The sequence below is a fragment of the Dermochelys coriacea genome, chromosome 1 (assembly GCF_009764565.3).
Source record: "Dermochelys coriacea isolate rDerCor1 chromosome 1, rDerCor1.pri.v4, whole genome shotgun sequence".
NCBI lineage: Eukaryota > Metazoa > Chordata > Testudines > Dermochelyidae > Dermochelys > Dermochelys coriacea.
The window spans coordinates 349,806,727-349,830,414 of NC_050068.2; the positions used below are offsets into that span (position 1 = coordinate 349,806,727).

General features: G+C 67.7%; 1 protein-coding gene across 1 annotated transcript in view; it reads left to right on the forward strand.

Moving 5' to 3' along the window:
* Positions 1-23,688, forward strand: part of LOC119860895 (kielin cysteine rich BMP regulator) — a 41,994-nt gene that overhangs the window by 13,965 nt on the left and 4,341 nt on the right. The window contains 34 exon segments of the mRNA XM_043508489.1: positions 1,400-1,453; positions 1,456-1,529; positions 2,118-2,210; positions 3,709-3,790; positions 4,552-4,645; positions 5,113-5,192; positions 6,089-6,173; positions 6,513-6,603; positions 6,993-7,092; positions 7,699-7,783; positions 8,041-8,131; positions 8,585-8,735; positions 9,149-9,255; positions 10,530-10,620; positions 11,365-11,478; positions 11,481-11,495; positions 11,498-11,536; positions 11,935-12,017; positions 12,542-12,578; positions 12,581-12,634; positions 12,945-13,130; positions 13,402-13,566; positions 13,909-14,081; positions 14,232-14,407; positions 15,017-15,099; positions 15,240-15,413; positions 15,878-16,059; positions 17,815-17,908; positions 18,227-18,394; positions 19,197-19,279; positions 20,646-20,766; positions 21,187-21,269; positions 22,539-22,638; positions 23,229-23,317. Coding sequence (XP_043364424.1) covers positions 1,400-1,453; positions 1,456-1,529; positions 2,118-2,210; positions 3,709-3,790; positions 4,552-4,645; positions 5,113-5,192; positions 6,089-6,173; positions 6,513-6,603; positions 6,993-7,092; positions 7,699-7,783; positions 8,041-8,131; positions 8,585-8,735; positions 9,149-9,255; positions 10,530-10,620; positions 11,365-11,478; positions 11,481-11,495; positions 11,498-11,536; positions 11,935-12,017; positions 12,542-12,578; positions 12,581-12,634; positions 12,945-13,130; positions 13,402-13,566; positions 13,909-14,081; positions 14,232-14,407; positions 15,017-15,099; positions 15,240-15,413; positions 15,878-16,059; positions 17,815-17,908; positions 18,227-18,394; positions 19,197-19,279; positions 20,646-20,766; positions 21,187-21,269; positions 22,539-22,638; positions 23,229-23,317 — 3,497 coding nt within the window.

Below are 23,688 nucleotides of genomic sequence, written 5' to 3' on the forward strand. Positions count from 1 at the left end.
ATGACGAGATAACTGGCTCTGTGGAGGAGGGGAAAGCAGTGGACGTGTTGGTCCTGACTTTCGCAAATCTTTTGACACGGTCTCCACAGTATCTTGCCTGCAAGTTAAAGAAGTATGGGCTGGATGAATGGACGATAAGGTGGATAGAAAGCTGGCTAGATTGTCGGGCTCAACGGGTAGTGATCAATGGCTCCATGTCTAGTTGGCAGGGTATCAAGCGGAGTGCCCCAGGGGTCGATCCTGGGGCCAGTTTTGTTCAATATCTTCATGAATGATCTGGAAGGTGCATGGATTGCACCCTCAGCAAGTTGCAGATGACACTAAACTGGGAGGAGAAGTAGATACGGTGGAGGGTAGGGATAGGATATAGAAGGCTTTAGACAAATTACAGGATTGGGCCAAAAGTAATCTGATAAGGTTCAACAAGGACAAGTGCAGAGGCCTGCACTTAGGATGGAAGAATCCATGCACCGCTACGGACTAGGGGACGAATGGCTCGGCAGCAGTTCTGCAGAAAAGGACCTAGGGGTTACAGTGGACGAGAAGGGATATGAGTCAACAGCGTGCCCTTGTTGCCAAGAAGGCCAATGGCATTTTGGGATGTATAAGTAGGGACATTGCCAGCAGATCAAGGGATGTGATCGTTCCCCTCTATTCCACATTGGTGAGGCCTCATCTGGAGTACTGTGTCCAGTTTTGGGCCCCACACTACAAGAAGGATGTGGAAAAATTGGAAACGTCAGCGGAGAGCAACAAAATGATTAGGGACTGGAACACATGACTTATGAGGAGAGGCTGAGGAACTGGGATTGTTTAGTCTGCGGAAGAAAGAATGAGGGGGATTTGATAGCTGCTTTCAGCTACCTGAAGGGGGTTTCCAAAGATGATGGATCTAGGCTGTTCTCACTGGTAGCAGATGACAGAACAAGGAGCAATTGGTCTCAAGTTGCAGTGGGGGAGGTTTAGGTGGATTAGGAAACACTATTTCACTAGGAGGGTGGTGAAGCACGGAATGGGTTACTAGGGAGGTGGTGGAATCCTTCCTTTGCAGTTTTAAGGTCAGGCTTGACAAAGTCCTGGCGGGGTGATTTAGTTGGGTTGGCCCTGCTTTGAGCAGGGGGTTGGACTAGATGACTCCTGACCTCCCTCCCAATGAGATTCTTTGATTCTATGGATTCGGGCCAGGAACTTGGATCCCAGACCCAGGAGCTACGTCTCAGGGACTGCAGAGGAGCTGACATTAAAAGGGAGAGCCCCTGCTGAGCCCCACCCCGCTCCCCCCAGTGCAGCACCCCCCACCCACTCACCCCCCAGCACAGCGCTGCTGCTGAGCCCCTGGCCCTGCAGCCTGGGGAGAAGGGGGGGTGTCCATGTGACCCGACTGCTCTCCTGTGCCCAGGCTGTGAGTACGACGGGCAAAGGTACCAGGACGGAGACGTCTTCCTGGCCACATCCAACCCTGCATGAACTGCTCTTGCCTGGGAGACCCTGCGCTCCGGGGGCAGGGGTTTGTCCAGGGCCCCCACAGGGCAAACGGGGGGGGAGGCAGGGCAGGGGTCACAAGGGCTGTGGATCAGGACGGAGGGGCACCAGCAGAGCTGGGCGAGGGGAGCCTGGGGCAGGGCTAACGGGGCTGCGGGTTGGGAGTGAGAAGCACTGGTAGAGCTGGGGTCCCCAGGATTTGGGCTCCCCCAGTTCCAGAACAGCCCCTCGGAGGGGCCTCAGTGGGCCAGACCCCGGGGGCCACTCTCCCATCGGGGGCCATGTGTCCTTGCCACCCCGTATCCTGATCCTCTGGGGCTGCAGCGCCAGGCACCGTCCAGGCATAGCGACCCCGGGGTCAGGCTCTGTGTCTCTGGCATCCTTAGCCCCCAAGAGAGTGCCCTTCCCCCACACCAGGTCCCTGGGGTGCGGGTCCATAGGGCCAGGAACCCCCAGGGGACGGGATCGGGATGGGACCCCCCGGGGATGGGTTGGGGCAGGAAACCCTACGACCCCCCCAGGGGACGGGACCCCCAAGGGATGGGGTGTGGCTGGGACCTCCCAGGGGAGGGATGGGACCGGACCCTCCAGGGGACGGAGTGGGGTCGGACACCGGCTGCGTCTTTCCTGCCCAGGACGGGAAGTCCAGTGCTTCCGACTCGTCTGCCCGCAGCTGCACTGCGCCACCCAGGAGGAGATGCCGGGGCCTGCTGCCGCCCGCTGCCAGGGTGAGCCTGGGGGGAGGCAGTGCTGGGGGGGGGGGGGGGCACTGCTGGGTGAGTGGGGGGAGGGGAGGCAGGGGACAATGTGGGGGAAGGGGGGGAGGTGGGGCTGGGGGGCAGGATCAGGCTCTTTTAACAGGAGACGAGAACCTTCCACTGCAGGAGACGTCCCAGCCCTGCCGGTGCCCCTCACTGCCGACCGCAGCCCCCAGCTATCCCCACCTGGGCTTCCCCTCCCCCCGCAGCCCAGCCGGTGCCCCTCACTGCCGACCGCAGCCCCTGCTATCCGCATCCTGGGCTCCCCCAGCCCTGCCGGTGCCCCTCACTGCCAACCGCAGCCCCTGCTATCTCATCTGGGCTCCCCCCTCCCCCGCAGCCCTGCCGGTGCCCTCACTGCGACCCGCAGCCCCATGCTATCCCCATCCTGGGCTTTCCCTCCCCCGCAGCCCTGCCGGTGCCCCTCACTGCAACCCGCACCCCCTGCTATCCTCATCCTGGGCTCCCCCCTCCCCCCGCAGCCCTGCCGGTGCCCTCACTGCCGACCGCAGCCCCAGCTATCCCATCCTGGGCTTTCCCCCTCCCCCGCAGCCCAGCCGGTGCCCTCACTGCCGACCCGCAGCCCCTGCTATCCGCATCCTGGGCTCCCCCCAGCCCTGCGGTGCCCATCACTGCGACCCGCAGCCCCCTGCTATCCTCATCCTGGGCTCCCCCCCCCCGCAGCCCAGCCGGTGCCCCCACTGCCAACCCGCAGCCCTGCTATCCCCTCTGGGCTCCCATCCCCCCGCAGACCACCAGGCCCACACACACACACCCAACCACACCCCACACCCACCCAAACACCACCACCAGCCCAGCGGTGCCCTCACTGCCGACCGCAGCCCCCTGCATACCGCATCCTGGGCTCCCAGCCCTGCCGGTGCCCCTCACTGCCAACCCGCAGCCCCCTGCTATCCTCATCCTGGCTCCCCCTCCCCCCGCAGCCCTGCCGTTGCCCCTCACTGCGACCCGCAGCCCCTGCTATCCCCATCCTGGGCTTTCCCCTCCCCCGCAGCCCAGCCGGTGCCCCTCACTGCCGACCCGCAGCCCCTGCTATCCCCATCCTGGGCTTCCCCCCCCCCAGCCCTGCCAGTGCCCCTCACCCCCGACCCGCAGCCCCCTGCTACCCCAGCCCTGGGCTCCCCCAGCCCTGCCGGTGCCCCTCACTGCCGACCCGCAGCCCCCTGCTACCCCAGCCCTGGCCCCCCAGCCCTGCCAGTGCCCCTCACTCCCGACCCGCAGCCCCCTGCTACCCCAGCCCTGGACTCCCCCAGCTCTGCTGGTGCCCCTCACTGCTGACCCGCAGCCCCCTGCTATCCCCATCCGGGCTCCCCCCTCCCACAGCCCTGCCGGTGCCCCTCCCCCGACCTGCAGCCCCGCTCTCCCTGCCCCCGCTAGCCATAGCCTGGGCTCAGTGATGGCCGGGGGGGGCCGGGGGCCCGGTTGATGCCAGTTCTCTCCCACCCAGGCTGTGTGGATGGAGCTGCCCAGCGGGCGCACGGTGAGGAGTGGGCGCCGCGCGCAGATCCCTGCCAGAGCTGCCGTGCTTGGTAAGGCCACACCCCCCGTGTCGGGGCAGGGCCTGGGGGCCCCCATCCCCACTGGCCCCAGGCCTGAGGGCACCCCTGCCTGTGCTCCCCGCTCCCCAGGGAGAGCTCTATCCCCAGGCTCCGCCCCCTACCTCAGGCTCCGCCCCTCCCATTATTTGGCTGGACCCTTTCCAGGGGGCCCTGGGTCTGTCTGGGGGTCTGGGTGGGGTGGGAACGCCTGGGCTGGGAGCTGCTGGCCGGTGAGTGGCCCCCGGAAGCCCTGACATATCTGGCTTCAAGACTGAGCTCGATAAGTTTATGGAGGGGGTGGCACGATGGGCAATTAATTGAGCTTCGACTGCTAGCGGGAGATGGGCCAATGGCCTGTGATGGGGCGTCAGTCGGGGTGGGATCTGAGTTACGACAGGGAATTCTTTCCTGGGGGTCTGGCTGGTGAGCCTTGGCCACGTGCTCAGGGATCAGCTGGTCGCCTTATTGGGGTCGGGAAGGAATTTTCCTCCAGGGCAGATTGGCAGAGGCCCTGGGGGTTTTCTCCTTCCTCAGCAGCGTGGGGCACGGGGTCACTCGCTGGTGGATTCTCTGCACCCCAAAATCTTTAAACCATGAGGTGAGGACTTCGACAGCTCAGCCATAGGTCCGGGGTCTGTTACAGGAGGGGGCGGGTGAGGTTCTGTGGCCTGCGTGGTGCAGGAGGTTGGACGAGACGATCATAAGGGTCCCGTAAAATCTATGAGTCTATGGCCCCCCCCCGCCCCCCACAGGAGGGCCGCGCCGTGTGCAGGAAGAGGCGGTGTGCCAGGCTGTGCCGCCACCCTGCCAGCCCCCGGCCGGGCACCTGCTGCCCCGTCTGCGACGGTGAGTGAGGGGCTTCTCGCGAGGGGCGGGGGCTGTGCTCGCTGGGGCCGTGGGGGGCGGGGCAGGGTCGATGGGGAAATGGGTCTGTCCCACGGGGCTGTGGGGGGGCTGGCCCCCCCCATTGCTGGATGGCTGGTCTTATTGGGCCCAGGCCAGGTAATGCCAGGGTCAGTGCCCCTCTCCCAGCCCTGGGGCGCGGGCTCCATGGTCCCTGCATGGGGGCCTGCCGGTGAGGGGCCCAGCTGGTGCCAAGCGGGGCAGGGGGGTGAGCTGGGCACTGGGCTGAGGCCCAGAAAACTTGTTGCATGCCCTGGCTGTGGGGCCGGCCCAGTGCCCTCAGAAGGAGGCCCCCTGGGTGCCCATCCCACCCTGCCAGGGGGGTGGTGCTGGGCTGGGGGCTGCGGCTGTGTCTTGGGGAGGGGGAAACTGGGGGGGGCGCGCCTCAGGATGCTGCCCTCCCCCTGCAGGCTGCTCGTTGGATGGCCGGGAGTTTGCCAGCGGGGAGCCGGTGCCCAGCGGGGAGCCCTGCACCCAGTGTGCCTGCGCGGTGAGTGCTCCGGACGGGGGCAGCCTGGCACTGCCTCTCTGCACACCAGAGGGGCTGGGGCCTGCCCCCCCCGGAATCCCTGGGGAGGGGGTGGGTGGGTGTCACGACGTCCCCGGGGCGATGCTCTGGGACTGCTCCCTATGACCCAGCCAGGACTCTGGGGGAGCCTCCTCTCCGGGAGCAGCTGTCTGCAGGGCAAGAAGCTTCCCCAGCTTCCCCCTTCCTGGGTCTGACCCCTCCGTATGCTTCTCCCAGCGAGTCCACCTGCGCGGGGCCCCGGGGGCAGCCAGAAGGCTCTGCCCCCCAACCCCGCAGTCAGCCGGTAACTCGGAAGGGTTATTAGTCGACAGGAACATGGCGTAGGGCAAAGCCAGGGCTCTGGTGCCCCCTGCACCCCAAGCCAGCAAAGACTGACTCGCTTCCAGCTGCCCGGCCCCTGCCCTGCCCGTTGCTCTTCCTCCGGCCTTGTCTCCCTTCCCGGGCCAAGAGTCACCTGGTCGCATCCCCCTCCTGGGTCTCCGGTTAGGAAGGGGCGGCCAGAGCATCCTGCAGGCAGCTGGAGCAACCCCCACAAAGGTCACACACCCTTATTCCCACCACCTAGACACTGGTGCAATACACAGGGAAACTGAGGCCCACACAGTATTCATGCAAAACAGTATAACTCACATACAACATAACAAGGGATAATCCCCACTTAGTCACATCGGGGGCCCCAGAGGGCTCAGGGCCCCGCTGCTCCGCTGTGTGGGGGGCTGGCAGGGGCTCCTGGGTTGCAGGCTGGGGGTGGAGAGTTCAGGGCAGCATATGGGGCTGGGCCCTGCGGCTCCCCCAGACCAGGGCGGTAGGGGGCAGGCTGGGGCAGCGATTGCTAAAGGGGGGCACATGTCGTGCAGAGAGGGAATGTGTTGTGCAAACCCACCGCTTGCCCGCCTGCCCCTGCCCGGAGCCTGTCCTGAGACCTGGCGAGTGCTGCCCGCGGTGAGTGGGGCTGGGGGTCGCTGCCCGCGGTGAGTGGGGCTGGGGGAGGGGCGCTGCCCGCAGTGAGTGGGTCTGGGGGAGGGGCACTGCCCGCGGTGAGTGGGGCTGGGGGAGATGCGTTGCCCGCGGTAAGTGGGGCGGGGGGCTGGTAAGGAGGAACACTGCTAGGAGCGAATGGGGGGCTGGGGGCAGGTAGCCGGAGGGGGGGGAGGGCAAGGGGAGTCCAGGGGGCCTGTCTGCAGTGGGGGCCTGGGGGGTGCCCGTGGCGTCGCAGCCCTACGGCCGCGATGCCAGGGGCCAGGTGCCCTGGCTGCACTGCCACCACCCGCCTCGCCCTAGGTGCCAGGACTGCCTCTATGATGCCCAGCCCGTCCCGGACGGCGCCACCTTCACCCCCCCGCAGGAGCCCTGCTTGAGCTGCCACTGCCAGGTGAGCCGGGCACAGGGGCAGGCGCCCGTGGGGTTACCGCCCCCAGGAGCCCTCTCCATGGGCCATCGCAGACGGCACAGCCCCTGCCCAAGGGATGCCAGTGCCCCGGGTGGGCCACTGGCCTGGCAGCCTCACCGTGGGCGCCCCGTGCTCCTGCCCCGCTCTCCCATGCATGCTGCAGAGCACCGGAGGCCTGGCAGTGCCAGGCCTGCCCTGGGCAGGGCTGGCAGCTGGCGGGACACCAGGGCACTGGCTGCGGGGGGGCCAGGGCACGGGCTGTGGGGGGGCCGGGCAGATGGGGCAGTGCCATGCTGGCGGAGGCTTTGTGCAGTGGGCGGGAGTGGGGGCCCCTCGCAAATGCGCAGCTGTGCTCTGGCTCGTGCCCGCAGGCCGGGGAGGTGTCGTGTGAGCGCCTGGAGAAGAGCTGCCCACCCGTGCCCTGCAGTCACCCTGGCACCGCCCAGGGCCAGTGCTGCCCAGCCTGCCATGGTGAGTAGCTGGCGGGGCGAGGGGAGGGCAGGGGGGAGGGCCCAGCAAGGAGCATCCGGAGCCGCTGGCCCCACAGAGAGCCCCTGGCCATGGCAGCAGGGCAGGGGGGGGAGGGTGCCCCCAGGGCCTCCAGCAGAGCCAGCTCCTCCCCCGTATCCCCCGGCACAGGGCCTGGCCCCACGGGGCACAAGAACCCCCCAGGTTACGGGCTGGGCCGGCCTCCAGCGCTGCCGGGGGACCATGGCCCAAGCAGGTCTGGGCGTCCCTCCTGCTGGGTTCTGGGCAGGGCTGGCGCTTCCCTGTGCCCACCATCCCACTGCGCTGGGAGGATGGGCCCGGCCCATCCAGACCCCCGCCAGACCCACCCGGGCCACTGGGAGGTCAGAGCCAGGACTCTGAGCAGGTGATGTGGGGGGGGTTCTGAGGAGCTGGGTCTCTGAAAGGGGGGGGTGTCTCTGGGGTCTCGAGCAGGGTGGGGGGCGGTAGAGGCTCTCTGGGGGCGCTGGGGTCTCTGAGCTGGCCTGGGGGTTTCCGGGGGTTCAGCTGGCGGCTGGGTCTGGCAGGCCCCCCATGTGGGGCTGTTCACCTGTCTATCTCTGCGGGCAGCGTGTGAGTACGAGGGGCGCCCTACCGGCACGGAGAGACCTTCACGCCCCCGGGCCGCGGGCCCTGCGTGCAGTGCACCTGCTCGGTGAGTGACCCGGGGGACTCCTGGGACAGTCACACATGGTTTGGGGGGAGTCGGAGGGCTCACCTCCACATAATCAGCCCCTCCCTATGCCCAGGGGTGCCCAGCCACGTGGGAGCAGGGGACGTGGGTCCTTGGCACCGAGCTAGGGCAGAGCAACAGAGGCCTGGGGGTGCTGGGCTGGGGGAGGGCGGCACTGGGCCAGGGGCAGCCCCGCCATGGGCTGCCCGCCCACCACTGACACCGGCTCTCTCACGCAGGCTGGGCACGTACAGTGCCAGGAAGAGACGTGCCCCCCATGCCCTGCGCCCAGCCCGTCCGGGACCCCAGCGCTGCTGCCCATCTGCAAAGGTTGAGTAACGCCCGGTTCTGGGCCAGCCCCGGCCTGACGGTGCCTGCGGTGCATGGGCCAGGGGACATCACCGGGGCGGGGCGCTGGGTGCTGCTAGCCCATGGGCATTGACTGGGCTCGCCAGCCCTGGGGCAGCCCCCGGCTGCTTCCGAGCCCGGGGCCTGGCGGGGAGGCTCCTCGTTGCCTGAGAGCAGACCTGCCCCACACCTTAGAGCAGAGCCCGGAGGGGGCGGGGGGCCAGGAGCGCAGGGCCCTGAGGTGGGCGCTGGGAGGGCAGGGCCCCGGGGGGGCAGGAGGGCAGGACCCTGTGGGGTCAAAAGGATAGGGTCCTGGGGGGGGCTGGGAGGGCCGGGGAGAATGGGGGGGGGGGGCCCAGGGGAAGGAGGGGTGAGCCATCTGGGGGTCCCTGGGGGCTGTGGCAGGGGGCCCCCCTCACGGCCTGCATCCCTCAGTGTGTATGCTGGCCGACGAGGAGTTCGAGGAGGGGGTGCAGTGGAAGCCGGATGGGGACCCCTGCACCTCCTGCACCTGCCTCGCCGGAGAGCCCATCTGCAGGGCCCTGCCGTGCCCGCCCGTCGCCTGCCAGCCCCGCCCGGCTGAGTGGTGAGTGCCCCTCCCCCCTCTGAATCCCCCCACTGCCCCATCCTTCACTTCCCCCCACTCCACCCAGCTCAATTGTGGGTGCCCACCTGGCTCCACCCTCTCAGTTCTGTGGTCCCCCCACCCAGTGCAGTGGTGGCTGCTCAGTGCCCGGTACAGTCCATGCCCCTGCCCCCGGCCCTGGCTCCGCACCCCTGAGCTCCGGGGTCTGCATGGCACTGGGCCCATGGCAGACACCGGGCGCCGTGGGTCCATCCAGCGGGGGCAGCCCATAGAGCCGGCCGGGCACAGGGAGTGACCCCTCCGTGCCTCCTGCTGGCCCAGGCCCCGCCTGCCCTGGGGCTGGGCCGTGGGGCGGATGGCCACGGGCCGATCGGGGCGCCCCGCTCTGCTAACCCTCCCGCTCTCTCGGCCAGGGGACTGCTGCCCGACCTGTGCCCAGTGCACCTACGACCAGCACCTCTATGCCAACGGGCAGACCTTTGCCGACCCACACAGCCCCTGCCAGCGCTGCCAGTGCACGGTGAGGGGGCCGGCACACGGGGCACCGCGGCGGACAGCCAACCGGGGCCTCAGTGCCCCCGGATAGCCCCTCCCCACTGGCCTGCAGGAGCTGGGGGCAGTGGGGACGCCCTCCCCAGTTGCCAGGGTTGCGGTGCCGGATCTGCCAGTCCTCTCTAGGGAGTGGGCATGGAGCCGCCCCGGGTCCCGCCTGGGGCACAGCACAGACCCCCAGTGCCAGGGCTGCCTCCACATGCCTCCAAGGGTAGAGAGCCCAGGGGGGCGGGAACTAATGGGGCAGGGTCTGAGCCATGCTCAGGGGAGGCTGGGAGCTCAAGCCCTGGGGGATCTGGGGTCGGGGCAGAGCAGGCTGGGGGCCCCACGGGGTGGGTCGGGGGAGGCTGGGAGCGCAGGCCCTGGGGGATCCAGGGGCCCTGGGAGATGTGTCGGGGGACGCTCTCAGGACCGCAGGCCCTGGCGGGATCCGGGTTCTGGGGCAGAGCAGAGTGGGGGGCCCCAGGCGGTGGGTTGGGGGAGGCTGGGAGCGCAGGCCCTGGGGGATCCAGGGGCCCTGGGAGATGTGTTGGGGGATGCTCTCAGGACCACAGACCCTGGGGGGATCCGGGATCAGGGGCAAAGCAGAGTGGGGGGCCCCACGGGGTGGGTTGGGGGAGGCTGGGAGAGCAGGCCCTGGCGGGATCCGGGTTCGGGGCAGAGCAGAGTGGGGGGCCCATGCGGTGGCTTGAGGGAGGCTGGGAGAGCAGGCCCTGGGGGGATCTGGGGTTGGGGGCAGAGCAGGCTGGGGAGCCGTGGGGGCCCACGGGGTGGGTCGGGAAGGCTGGGAGCACAGGCCCTAGGGAGATCCGGGGTCGGGGGCAGAGCAGGCTGGGGGGCCGTGGAGGCCCCACGGGGTGGGTTGGGGGAGGCTGGGAGCACAGGCCCCGGGGGCATCCAGGGTTGGGGGCAGAGCAGGGTGAGGGGCTATGGGGGCCCCATGGGGTGGTCTGGGGGAGGCTGGGAGAGCAGGCCCTGGCGGGATCCGGGTTCTGGGGCAGAGCAGAGTGGGGGGCCCCATGCGGTGGGTTGGGGGAGGCTGGGAGTGCAGGCCCTGGGGAGATCCGGGGTTGGGGGCCGAGCAGGCTGGGGGGCCATGGGGGCCCCACGGGGTGGGTTGGGGGAGGCTGGGAGCGCAGGCCCTGGGGGGATCTGGGGTCGGGAGTAGAGCAGGGTGGGGGTGGGCCCAGAGGCCCCGGGGGTGGGTCGGGGAGCCGCCGGTGACCTGGCCCCTGCCCGCAGGACGGGACCGTTCAGTGCTCGCCCTCGTGCCCCCCGCCCAGCTGCCCCCGCCCGGAGAGCCAGCCTGGCCAGTGCTGCCCCACATGTCGCGGTGAGTGTGCGCTGAGGGGCTGGGCCCTCCTGGGATCCCTACCCAGCTCTGCCGGTGAGACCCTGCCCCAAACGGGGGTGATGTCTCTGAGCCCCCCGCCCCGCCTTCCCATACACCCCCAGGGGACTCCGCTGCCCTTGCAGAGGCAGCAAGTGGCCACCAGAGGGCACTGTGACCCCGGGGCACGGCCCTCGTGCAGACGTGCGATGCCCCCGTCTATCGCCTGAACGGCCAAGTGGACCTGGGGGGAGGGGCACGGGGCTGGCGGCCCCCTCGGGGCTCCCTGGGGGGCATGGGAGGCAGGGACACCTCCGCAGGGGCTGCAAACGGGGTGGGCTGGGGTGAGGGAGCCAACCCTGGGGGGCTGGGCCTGAGGCCCCATCACACTGAGCAGCTGGCTGATCCCAGCCGGGGGTGGGGAGCAGAGGGCAGGACTAGGGGGCAGGACAGGTTGGGCTGGGGGGCAGGATGGGTGGGGCTGGGTGGGGCAGGGCAGGGGTGGCGGCAGGATGGGAGGGAGGGCATAGGGCAGGAGGCAGAACAGGGGGCAGGGCAGGGCTGAGGGCAGGATGGGAGGGGGCACTGGGCGGGGTGGGGCAGGACGGGGGGGCAGGGCCGGGCTGGGGCAGGACAGGAGGGAGGGCATAGGGCTGGGAGGCACAGGGCAAGGCGGGCGCAGGGCCGGGCTGGGGGGCAGGGCAGGGTGGGGGTCGTTGGTCGCTGACGTCTGCCCCCCCCCCGCAGGCTGCAGCGTGGAGGGGGGCGTGGTGGAGGCGGGCGAGCGGTTCCCCAGCCCGTGGGACCCCTGCCAGCTGTGTGTCTGCACCGACGGGGTCGTCAGCTGCTCGGCGCGGGACTGCCCGGTGCCCTGTGCGCCCGCCCCTGCCCGGCTCCTGCTGCCAGACCAACTGCAACGGTGAGAGGGGTCCCCCCCCAACGCCCTGCCCACGGGGCCCACGAGCCGGTCCCCCTCCCCCCTGCCCGTGCCCAGTCTCCCACTACCCCGATCCCCTGCCCGTGGGGGCCACGGGCCAGTCCCCTCTGCCCTGACCCCTGCCTGTGGGAAGCCATCAGGCCATTCCCCCCCACCCCAATCCCCGACCATGGGGGACCCCACCGGGCCAGTTTCCCAGCCCCGGTGGACACGGCTCTACCTGGGCTGGGGGCAGATCTGGGGCTGCTGCACTGGGCACAGACCCACTGGAGAGACTGGCCGGCACCTCAGGGGCTCTCGCTCTCTGCCCCATCCCCAGCATGCATTGCAGAGGAGGGGTGCCCTCCGTTACCCCCGTGTCCCCTCTCCGTCTGCCCTAGGCTGCAGCTACGGGGGGAAGGAGTACCCCAACGGTGCCGAGTTCCCGCACCCCACGGACCGCTGCAAGCAATGCCACTGCCTCGTAAGTGCCGGGGGGCAAGCGGGGCCCCTGGCCCGAGGATGGTTCAGCGTGGGCCACCGGACACCTGGGTCCCAGCCCGGGCTCTGCTGCTGCCTTGCTGGGGGAAGCTGGGCCGGTTGCATCTCGTTAGCCCATGGCATGGGGACCGATCATGCAGCCAGCGCCCCAGCCGGCCCCGCTCTGCCTGCTCCACGCGTTACAAGTGGGGAAACTGAGGCACAGAGCAGGCAAGCAGGCATCCTGGGCTCCAGTCCAATGGCTGATCCGCTGTCCCCGAGGGAGGGGTCCATTTAACCCCGTCCCTGCCACACTGAGGGGCCGGGGCGTCGCAGTGGACGGTGGTTTTCATGCTGTGCTGAGTGGGTGCTGGGTGGGGTTGAGGACAGGGCTGGGGGGCGGAGGCCCGATGCTGGGGGCACAGTCTGGGGGGGGGTCATGGGATGGGTGGGGGCTGGGAGGCAGGACTCCTGGGTTCTCTGCCCGGCAGTGCCTGGCTGGCTCTGACCTGCCTCTCTCCCCTGCAGAACGGCCATGTGCAGTGTCTGTCGCGGCACTGCCCCCCCTGCTCTGCGCTGAGCCCTTCCTGGTGCCCGGCGGGTGCTGCCCCCAGTGCCCAGGTAGGCAGGAGCCCGATCGCTGCTGTTTCCGCTCTCGGGGGAGTGGTCTGGGAGGGGTCACGGCCCCTTCGCAGCTGCCCCCATCTGTCTGGGGAGTGGGGCTGGGAGGCACCCTGGGGCTGTTTGCTGGCAGGGCCGAGCTGAACCCGGCCCATCTGGGCTCCTGGGAGGTGCCCCCCAGCACTGGCCCCACGAGCTAAACCCTCTGCTGCCTTGAAACCCGCCCCTGCCATGGCCAAGGGCAGGAGAGCCTGGGGGTGTCGGGTGCTCTGTCCCCAGTGCCCCCCCAACTGCCCCTTTCTCCTCCCAGAGCCCCCGGCTGGCTGCCTCTCCGCGGGCGTCTCCTACCAGCACATGCAGCGATTCTACGACCCCTCGGACACCTGCCGCGTCTGCATCTGTGCCAACGGGACCGTCACCTGCCAGCGCACAAGCCTTGCGCCCCCGCCCTCTGCGCCCACCCCCTGCGGCAGGACTGCTGCCTCCTCCTGTGACGGTACCCCCCCCAGCCCCTCCAGCCCCCGCCTGGGCCCCCCACGGGCCGCCCTGGGCCCCTTGGGTTCCCTGAGCCCCCTGCTGGCTCCCGAGCCCCGATGTTCCGCGCTCACCCCTGCGGCAGGACTGCTGCCGCTCCTGTGACCGTACCCCACGAATCCCTGAGCCCCCGCTCCCTGATGCCCCTCACTGGACCACTCTGGCCCCCCGGTCCCATTGAGCCCACGCTGGGCCACCCCACGGGCCACAATGAGTCCCCCGGTCCTGCTGAGCCCCCCGCTGGGCACCCACGGGCCACACTGGCCCCCCACTCCCATTGAGCCCCCCGCTGGTGCCTCCTTGGACTTCCCTGGGCCACTTGAGGCCCCTGCTGGGGCCCCCAGCCTCTGTGTTCTGCGCCCACCCCCTGCGGCGGGACTGCTGCCACTCCTGTGACCGTACCCCCCTGTTGGATCCCCAGAACCTCCTCCCTGGGCCTCCCCAGCCCCCCTGGGCCCCTCGAATCCCATCTGGGTCCACTAAGCATCCCCCCCCATATTCCTGTGCTTTGCACACACCCCTCGCAGCAGGGCTGCTGCCATGTCTGTGACGATACCCCTTGGGCCCCCCAGCCCCCGCTGGGTCCCCTGAAACCACCCAGTGACCTGGGGCCCCCAACCCCTCGCTTCACCCCCAGCCCCCGTGCTTTGCTCCCCCCTGCAGCAGGAACACTTCCCCCGGCCCCCGGCTCTGCTCCTGCCCCACTCTGGTGCCCGGTGCCATCGCCCACTCTGCCCCAGGCTGCCTGTACCAGGGGAAGGAGCTGCCCAACGGGGAGCAGTTCCCGGACCCCGCGGAGCCGTGCCACGTCTGCACCTGCTGGGAGGGCAGCGTCTCCTGCCAGCCCAGGGCCTGCCCGCTGCTCCAGGTGCCCCTTCCCTGCCAGGGGCCGTGCTGCCAGGTCTGCGGAAAGGTGGGTTGGGCGTGGGGCACGGGCGGAGGCTGGGGGTGGGTCAGCCGAGGTGCCAGGGCTGGGGGGTGGGTCAGCCCCTGGGGGGTGTCTTGGGCCCTGGCCCCCTCTGCAGTGCCTGGCACCGGGCTCACTCTGTCCGGCTCCCCACAGGCTGCGATACTTGGGCGAGGGTTACCTCGACGGCCAGGAGTTCCCGGACCCCCAGGACGCCTGCGGCCACTGTGCCTGCCTCCGCGGCTTCGTCACCTGCACCAAGACGCCCTGCGACCCACCGGGCTGCCGCCACCCCGCCAGCCCCCCAGGCCAGTGCTGCCCCGTGTGCCAGGGTGAGTGGGGCTCGGGGGAGGGTGGGCACCGCGTGGCATGGCCACTCTCCGCCACCACCAGGCACGGCTGGGGAACCTCAGGCCTTGTTAAAACGAAGGGGTACAGCCAGTGCCCTCCAGCCCCACTGGTGCCCCTCATCCCTGACCCACAGCCCCCTGCTAGTGCAGCCCTGGGCTCCCCCTGGTGCCCCTCAATCTCAAACTGCAGCCCCCTGCTGTCCTAGCTCTGCCCCTCCCAGCCCCACTGGTGCCCCACAGCCCCCTGCTAGCCCAACCCAGCTCTGTCCCTCCCCAACCCCACTGGTGCCCCTCACACCCCACCTGCAGCCCCCTTCTAGCCCAGCTCTGGGCAGAACCATGGGGCAGGGTGGAGCCAATCGATGGCTTCTGTTCCTCACAGGCACCGCAGGCAGGCCCGGGCTGGGTCCGGGGGCATTGCTGGCTCTACGGCGGGACGGTCCTGGGCGTGGGGCTGGGCGCAGGATTGGGGCCAGATCTCCCAAGTGCTGGGGGGGGCTTGGGATTGCCGGGTGCTGGAGGGGGGACACCTGGGATGTGGGGGGCTGGTTTTCCCCCGCTCTCAATCTCTTTCCTCCCTTCCGGTGCCAGGCTGCCACTTCCAGGGCCAGGACCTTGCGGACGGAGAGACCTTCCCGGCCCCCGCTGGCGGGTGCGAGCAGTGTCGCTGCCTGGTACGTGCCCGGGGGGGCCTGGCCTGCCTGTGGGGAGAGGGCTGGCACAGGGCTGGGGTTGTGCCAGGGGGATGGAGCCCAAGGGGAGTGGGGGTGCTGGGGGCCTGCCCTGCTCACCCCCGTTCCCTGCCCTCTTGCAGCAGGGAGAGGTGTTCTGCGGGCCCCTCCCCTGCCCTGGGGTGACGTGCCCCCACCCGGCCGTGGGCCCCTGCGACTGCCCCGTGTGCGACGGCTGCAGCTTCCACGGGCGACCGTGCAGCAACGGGGAGCGTTTCCCCGACCCTCACGACGCCTGCCACCTCTGCTCCTGCCTGGTGAGTGTCCACCCCCGAAATACAGCCAGCTCTGGGGAGGGGCCCAGCTGCAAACAGCACCCCACGGTGCTGGGGATGGGGGTCGCAGTCCTGGCGCCAGCCACCTCTGCTGGGGGACACCCCAGGGCCTGGCCCGGGACCAGCGGGCAGGGCCTGGGCCAGGAGCCAGCAGGCCGGCAATAGCTACAGATGGGCGGGACCGTGGGCTTAGCTAAAGCAGTTTCTCCCATAGGACCGCGCCCACTCGTGCCGCCTTGGGGCCAGGGCTGAGTGCCAGGGGAGGTGCCCCTGCAGATCTAGCCCCTCCCCGCAGGTTTCCCAGTGCTGGCCTGGCCCTGCCTTCGGGCACCGCGGGGGCTTGAGGCCCAGGGACGGGGTGCTGCCTCTGGGGGGGGCTTTCGGTCCCTTGCCTGCCCAGGGCAGGAGCCCGGTCAGGTGTGATGCCAGCGGCTCTTGCCCCGCAGGATGGCAGCGTGACGTGTGTGCCCGCGCCGTGCTCCCCCGCCCCCTGCCGGAACCCGGTCGCCCTGCCCGGCCAGTGCTGCCCCCAGTGCTCCGGTGCCTGCCGCTACCAGGGCCACCTCTACGAGAGCGGGGCCACCTTCCACCCCCCGGGGGGGACCCCTGCTCCACCTGCACCTGCCTGGTGAGTGAGCCAGCCCGCAGTGCCCCCCCGCTCCACCCGAGCCCCCCGACCTCCACCTCATTCCTCCTCTGACCCCCACCCTGCTCCACACAGATCCCCACCAAAACCCGCCCAGTTCCCCCTTCCACCTCCCCTCCGCTCCGCCCAGATCCCCCCGACCTCCACCCCGTTCCCCCTCTGACTCCCATCCTGCTCCACCCAGATCCCCCGACCTCCACCCTGCTCCGCCCAGATCCCCCCGACCTCCACCCCGTTCCCCCTCTGATCTCCACCCTGCTCCGCCCAGATCCCCCCAACCTCCACCCCGTTCCCCCTCTGACCTCCACCCTGCTCCGCCCAGATCCCCCTGACCTCCACCCCGTTCCCCTCTGACTCCCATCCTGCTCCACCCAGATCCCCCCGACCTCCACCCCGTTCCCCCTCTGACCTCCACCCTGCTCTGCCCAGATTCCCCCGACCTCCACCCAGTTCACCCTCTGACCCCCGCCCCGCTCCACCTAGATCCCCCCGATCTCCACCCCGTTCCCCCTCTGACCCACACCCTGCTCCACCCAGATCCCCTCGGAAACCTGCCCAGTTCCCCCTCCAACCTCCACCCCGCTCCGCCCAGATCCCCCCAACCTCCACCCCGTTCCCCCTCTGACCCCCATCCTGCTCCGTCCAGATCCCCCCGTCCTCCACCCTGTTCCCCCTCCAACCTTCATCCTGCTCTGCCCCAAGCCCTCCAACCTCCACCCCATTCCCCCTCGTACCCCACCCCGCTCCACCCAGATCCCCCTGATCTCCACCCTGTTCCCCTCCGACCCCCATCTTGCTCCACCCAGATCCCCCCAACCTCCACCCCGTTCCCCCTCCTCCTCCACTTCGCTCTGCCCAGGTCCCCCCGATCTCCACCCCGTTCCCTCTCTGACCCCCAGCCCGCTCTGCCCAGATCCCCTCCGAAACCCACCCAGTTCCCCCCTCTGACTCCCACCCTGCTCCGCTCCAAGCCACCCGACCTTCACCCTGTTCCCCCTCTGACCCCCACCCCATTCCGCCCAGGTCCTCCCGACCTCCACCGTGTTCCCCCTCCGACCTCCACCTCGCTCCTCCCAGATCCCTCCGACCTCCATCCCATTCCCCAGGGAGCTGGGCACTAACACCGCATGGGCTGGGGCCGCCAGGTTCCTGGGGGGCTGGGGTGGGGACGGTGTGTGCAATGGGCCTGGGGCAATGCCCGTGAGCACCAGCTACTTCTTTGCTCTGGGGAGAGCCCCCCACGGACCCTTCGCTGTGCCCCGGGTGTACTGGCCCAATCTGGGCATGTGTGGGTCCCACAGTGTGGGTTACAGTGCCCCATCTCTGTGCCCGGAGAGGCAGGTTGGACCCGGCTGTACTGGCCCCGCCTGGGCGTGTGTGGGTCCCACAGTCTGGGTCTCAGGATTTTATTAGTTTGCCACATTTTGCAGCTGTTTGTCAGAGCCCCCAAAGCGGCGCTCTCCGGGGCCCCGGCAATAGGCCCCCCGGGTGGGGTGGGTTTGCTGGATATTTTTCACTCGGTGGCAGCTACCAGGGATTTGGTACAAATGTTCCACCCAAACGCCGCTGGTCAACGAAGACACGGTCTGGGCACCGGCACCCGCCACTGGGGCAAGAGCCCCATCTACCCATTCCACAGCCCCTGCTCGTGCTCCGGATGGCTTCCCTCCGGGTGGAGGGGGCGTATCCCAGGCCGGGGGTCCCCCCACACTGACGGCTTTTCCTTTCCCCTCTCAGGGCGGGGACGTGCTCTGCGTGATGGCCCCGTGCCCCCCGCTGACGTGCACCCACCAGGTGATAGAGCCCGGGGACTGCTGCCCCCGCTGCAAAGGTACCACCCGCCCCTGCCACTGCCAGCCCAATATCCCCCAGGGGGCAGAGGGCCTATCCCTTTAAGAGAGGCGGGTCATCTACATAACTCTGCCCCAAACAAGTGACTCATTAGCATGTGGGGTCTGTGACCTCTGTTGGTCTATATTTGGCCGATAGTTCCCCCCCCCCCCCCAGTCAGGCAGCTGCAGGCTGTGGCGTAGGGTAGTGGGCGCCCACTGGTCCGTATCGACCTGATGCCCCTGTATGATGGACCATGCAGAGGGCACAGGTGTGACATTGGTGTGAGTCTGACCCGCTGCTCTCCCGGTGCCCGCAGGCTGCATGTACGATGGGCAGGAGCACGCCGATGGCACCAGCTGGTTCTCCTCCCCCTGCGTGTCCTGCCTGTGCACCCACGGCATCGCCACCTGCGCCCAGATCCGCTGCCTTGGCTCCTGCCTTCAGCCCGTCCAGGTGCCCGGAGAATGCTGCCCACTGTGCGCAGGTGCGAGGGCGGGTGCGGCTCTGCCAGGCCCACACGGGGCCGGGGAGGGGAGCAGTCACAGGGGGCTCAGAGGTGGGCAGCTGCTGTAGAAGAGGGCATGGGGCTGGAGCAGTAGGGTTGTAGGGTCAAAGGCTGGACAGGACTGTCTGACCCCCCCCGCGCCTGGCACAGGCCAGAGAACTGCCCCTGTCACCCCCATATCGAGCCCAGAGACCTGCGACCAAAGCGCCTCCCAGACAGGCCCCGGGGGCCGGAGCTGCGATGGGAGTGTCCAGCCGTGCACCCGTTAGTGTCTGAGGGACGTACTCATGCCCAGTGGCCCTGTGTGTGCCCAAGGATCACAGCCTGGCACTGGATGTGTGGAGTTGCTTATCGACTGCGAGCCCTGGATCCTGCCCAGCGTCTCCGCTCTGCGGGAGAGAGGCCCCCGCTCTGTGCACCTGCGTCCTTCGGTCCTGCATGGGGGACTTTGCATTCAACTGCACTGACCCCTTTTGGTTGAATGGGCCCAGCACGCCAGGCAGGGCAGATGGCACCATGGGACGGCCCCTCCTCAGCACTATTTACCCCCCCCGCCCCCAGGCTTTGGGTCGGCCGCAGGTGTTATCAACAGTGATTCTACATTTACTGTTTGGCTGATCTGGGAGCCAGGACTCCTGGGTTCTGTCCCCGGCTCTGGGAGGGGAGTGGGGTTTTGTGGTTAGAGTGGGCAGGGCTGGGAGCCAGGACTCCTGGGTTGTGTCCCCGGCTCTGGGAGAGGAATGGGGACTCCCCCCACTGCCCTGACAGGTTTTCTCCCCAGACTGCATGTTCAAGGGCCGGCCGTACAGCCCCGGGGAGAGCTTCCAGCCGTCGCTGGATCCCTGCGAGATCTGCACCTGTGAGGTAAGGGGACAGGGAGCAAACGCTGCTCCCCCTCCTCCCATGCGGTGGGCTGGGGGCTCCCCCAGGCCTCCCTCACTGTACACTCGCCCTGGGGGTGCCGCGGCTTTGAGGGTCTGCTCTCCCATCTGGAGTCTTGTGGGAGACTCATCAGGGAGGGAGGCTATTCTGACCCCTGTCCCTGGACTGGCAGGGTGTAACGATGCTGGTTCTGGTGGGACCCAACTGAGAGTGCCAATTCAGGGCAAATTGCTTCAAGCAGGGCAGTTACAGCCCAAGGCTGGGGTTTTTCCACCTCTAAGATACCAAACCAGCCAGAGAGGACTTCGGTCTCACCCCACTGGCTAACCACAAGTTACACAAGCAATTCCCTTAGACACCCCAGTTTCCCGGTATCTCCACCAGTGCCACTCGTTATGGGGACGAATGGTTATGAAAACCAATAACCCAGTAAAAGAAAAAAGGTTCTCCCAAACCTAAAGGACCAAACCCCAGACCCAGGTCAATATACAAGTCAGATCTTACCCACAAATCACACTGTTGCCAATCCTTTAGATCTAAAATCTAAAGAGTTATTCCTAAAAGAAAAAGATACAGATGAGAGCTAGAATTGGTTAAATGGAATCAATGACATACAGTGATGGCCAAGTTCTTGGTTCAGGCTTGTTGCCCTGCGCTGGTTCCGATCAAGTCTCTGGAGAACATCCCCAGCTGGGAGGGGTCTTTCAGTCCTTGGTTCAAAGCTTCAGTTTGTAGCAAAGTCCCTCCAGAGCTGGAAGCAGCATTGAAGACAAGATGGAGACAAGGCATCAGCGTTTTATAGTCTCCTCCAGGTGTAAGGACCCCTCTTTGTTTGTACTGTGGAAAATTACAGCAAAATGGAGTTTGGAGTCCCATGGGCAAGTCCCTGTGTGCTTTGTTGAGTCAAGGTGTACCTGCCTTCTCTCAATGGGTCAGTTGTGTCGCTGATGGTCCTTAATGGGCCATCAAGCCAGCTAGGCAGAGCTGACACCAACTTCTCTGGGGTGTCACCCAGAAGCACAGCACAAGTTTCAACTACAGACTGTAGAGAGCCAATATTCATAACTTCAACTACAAAAATGACACATGCAGACAGCAGAATCATAACCAGCCAAGCACAGCCTTGTCTTAGACACCTTACTTGACCTCCTTTGTACCAGATTTGGTGCCACTAGACCTTGGTTGCAACAATGATCTATACGGTCCCAGTTCACGTCAATAATGTGACGGGGTCTCGTGGGTAGAGATTACGGTTACAGATTCCGTCAATAATGTCACACAAGGTCTGTGCTGTGAGGGGTCGGGGGGACGGGACAGTAACCAGCCTGGCCTCTGCCTTTCGTTCCAGCGGCTGGCGGTCGAGGGGCCACATGTGCGCTGCTACCACAGGCAGTGCCCCAGCCTGGTCGGCTGCCCCAGGAGCCAGATCCAGCCGCCCGGGCCGCACCACTGCTGCCCCACCTGTGCCCGTGAGTACCCTGCGGGCACACGCCAGGGCTGCTCAGCCAGGGCCTGGCATGGGGCGGGCATTGCTCTGTGCCTACCCCACACACCCCACAGTGCCCCCTGCTGGGCAAGGCCGGGCTGGAGTCTCCAGGAACTCCCCCCACGGCCGGTGCCAGCACCTCACTCCCCACAGCACCCCCTGCTGGGCCAGACCAGGGCTAGAGCAGCTGGGAGCTCCCCCTGGCCAGCGCCCGCTCCCCATAGTGCCCGCTTCTGGGCAAGGCCGGAGCTGGGTTGTTTCACTGGTCCGTCCGTTCCCGTCACACGGATGTCTGGCCCTGGTTCCCTCCGGCCGGGCAGGGCGGGGCGGGGCGGGGTGGGGCTGTCTCTTGTGCCTTGGCCCCTCACCCCGCCCCTCACCCCCCTGCCTTTGTGGCTTGCAGAGGCCTTGAGTAACTGCACGGCCGAGCTGGCCGGGAACGAGCTCCAGGCGGCTGACGACCCGTGTTACACCTGCCAGTGCAAGGTACGTGCCCCGGGGCCGGCTCTGTCCCTCTGCCGGTGTGTGATCAGACCCCCCGGCCGGCACCTGCTGCAGGGGGGTGCGAACGCCTCCTGCCCTCAGCCCTTCGCGTCCCAAGATTGCACCACCGGGCTGTGCCGTGCAGCCCCCTCTGGGGTGGGGCGGGGCAGCCGTGCAACAGGGCAGTCATCCGGGGAACGAAGAGTCTCGTCTCTGATCACACACACGGCGCCTTGGGATGAAAGGAAATGAGCTGCCGACCCCCCCATGGCCCATGTTGAATGTCACCCCCCACCACCGCCCTGGGGCATGGGGTCAGTGCAGGGGAGAGCGCCCCCTGCTGGGCCCCTGCCCCATTCCTTGCGGCACAGCGCCCCCTAGCGCCGCACTGGGCAGGCACTGACTCCCGGCGCTGACTGCCAGGGGAGAGCCCCCCCTGCTGAGCCCCCACCCCGCTCCCTGCAGCACCCTGGGCCTCCCTCGGAGGTTTCCCATCCAAAGAGTGACCAGGGCCAGCCCCGCGTGGCGTGAAATGGGGCCAGAGCCCGGCAGGAGGAAGGGGGGCGTTCGTGGCCCTCGATTTTCAGGGTGCCCCCCATAGTGGGAAGGCTCCAGTTCTCCCTCCACTGACCCTCTAGGGGCTGGCCCCTCGGAGCCATGGAGAGCACGCTGGGTCTGGCCCGTCCGCCCCATGGCTCCCCTGCTGGACCCCTCCCTGGGCCCCCCAGGTTCCTCTCATCCCATTAGCAGCCAGTCTGGCCGAGAAAGAATCGTGGGGGGCGCCCAGCTCCGGGCGCTGGCCTCCATACGCACAGCTGACCCCGGTATGGGTGTATGTGGGAGGGGGGTGCCACGGCCCCGTCCCGTGTGTGTGTGTGTGTGTGTGCGCGCGCCCATGTCATGGCCCCATCCCGTGTGTGTGTCTGTGTGTGTGTCCATGTCGTGGCCCCGTCCCACGTGTGTGTGTGTGTGTGTGTGTCCATGTCATGGCCCCGTCCCATGTGTCTGTCTGTCTGTCTGTGTGTGCCCATGCACGCCCCGTCCCGTGTGTGTGTCTGTGTGTGGGTGTGTCCATGTTGCGGCCCCATCCCACGTGTCTGTGTGTGTGTGTGTGTATGCCCATGTCATGGCCCCATCCCACGTGTCTGTGTGTGTGTGTGTGTGTGTGTGCCCATGTCATGGCCCCGTCCCACCTGTGTGTGTGTGTGTGTGTGTGCCCATGTTGCCACCTGTGCCCTGGCTGCATCCTGGCCCCCGCTCTTTTCATTGCAGGATCTCACCTGGGTGTGCATGCACCAGGGCTGCCCACAGCTCAGCTGCCCCCCCGCCGAGCAGTTCACCCCCCAGGGCGCCTGCTGCCCTGTCTGCAACGGTGACGTATGGCCAGCGCCCACTCGCACCCAGAGGCCTCGCCGATGGGCCCCTCGGAGCACGCTTCGTCGTGGTGGGGAGGGGGAGCAGCATGGCACCAAGAAGCGGGGGGCTGGGATCTGGGGATCCCTGCATTCCAGGCAGCAAGTCCCTCCCTTCCCAGCTGGGCATGGAGCCCTGTGGTTGGGGTGCTTGGAGCTGGCCACGCACAGAGGCCACAGAGCAGTTGCCCCTTCAGTGGCAGCAGAGGCTAAGCGGGTGAGGGGGACCCCAAGGCAGTGACGCTGGGTTAGCTTCCCCCAGGTCTGTCTGTCTGTCAAGCACCCGTCCCTGCAGACAGACAGCACAGTGCTAGCCCTGAGCCCCGCCCATCCCAGGGCTGATAACTCTGAAGCCTAGTGATGGCAAAGAACCAGTCAGCATGGGCCTGACTGTGTGAGAATCCCCCCGTCCCATCATGTGGCCCCCCCAGGAATGGTCTTGTGCCATCATTGGCATTGCTGGTCACAGGGCGGCTGTCTGCCCACGCAGTTCCCAGCACCCATCCCCGTGGGTCTGGGGGCAGTGGCTGACCCCCACCCTCCCTTGCAGAGTGCGTGATAGAGGCTGGAGGGCGCCGGGTGTCGGATGGCGAGAGCTGGATGGACAGTGAGGACGACTGCATCAGCTGCACCTGTCATGTAAGCCCCAGTGGGGGCATCCCCTCCCCCCCACCTGGTGTGTCCGTGCCCTGGGGGCTCCATTCCCGCCCCCAGCCTGGCGTGACTGTGTCCCTACCCCTCTCCCTCCATCCAGTGCTTCCCAAAAAAACAGTGATTCCCCAGGCGCCGGGCAGGGAGGGGCTTTGCCTGGGGCCCCACAGCAGGGCCTGGAGGGGAACCCAGGAGTCCTGGCTCTGTGGCAGGGATCCCCGGACAGGCCGTATGGCACTTTGCTTGGGCTGCCCCCTCCCGGCCAGCAGGCGCGAGGTACGGAACTGGGAGGCAGGCCCGCCTGTGAGGCCAAGGGCTGCATTTGGGGGGCAGAGGGCAGGGCTCTCCATGTGGAAAGG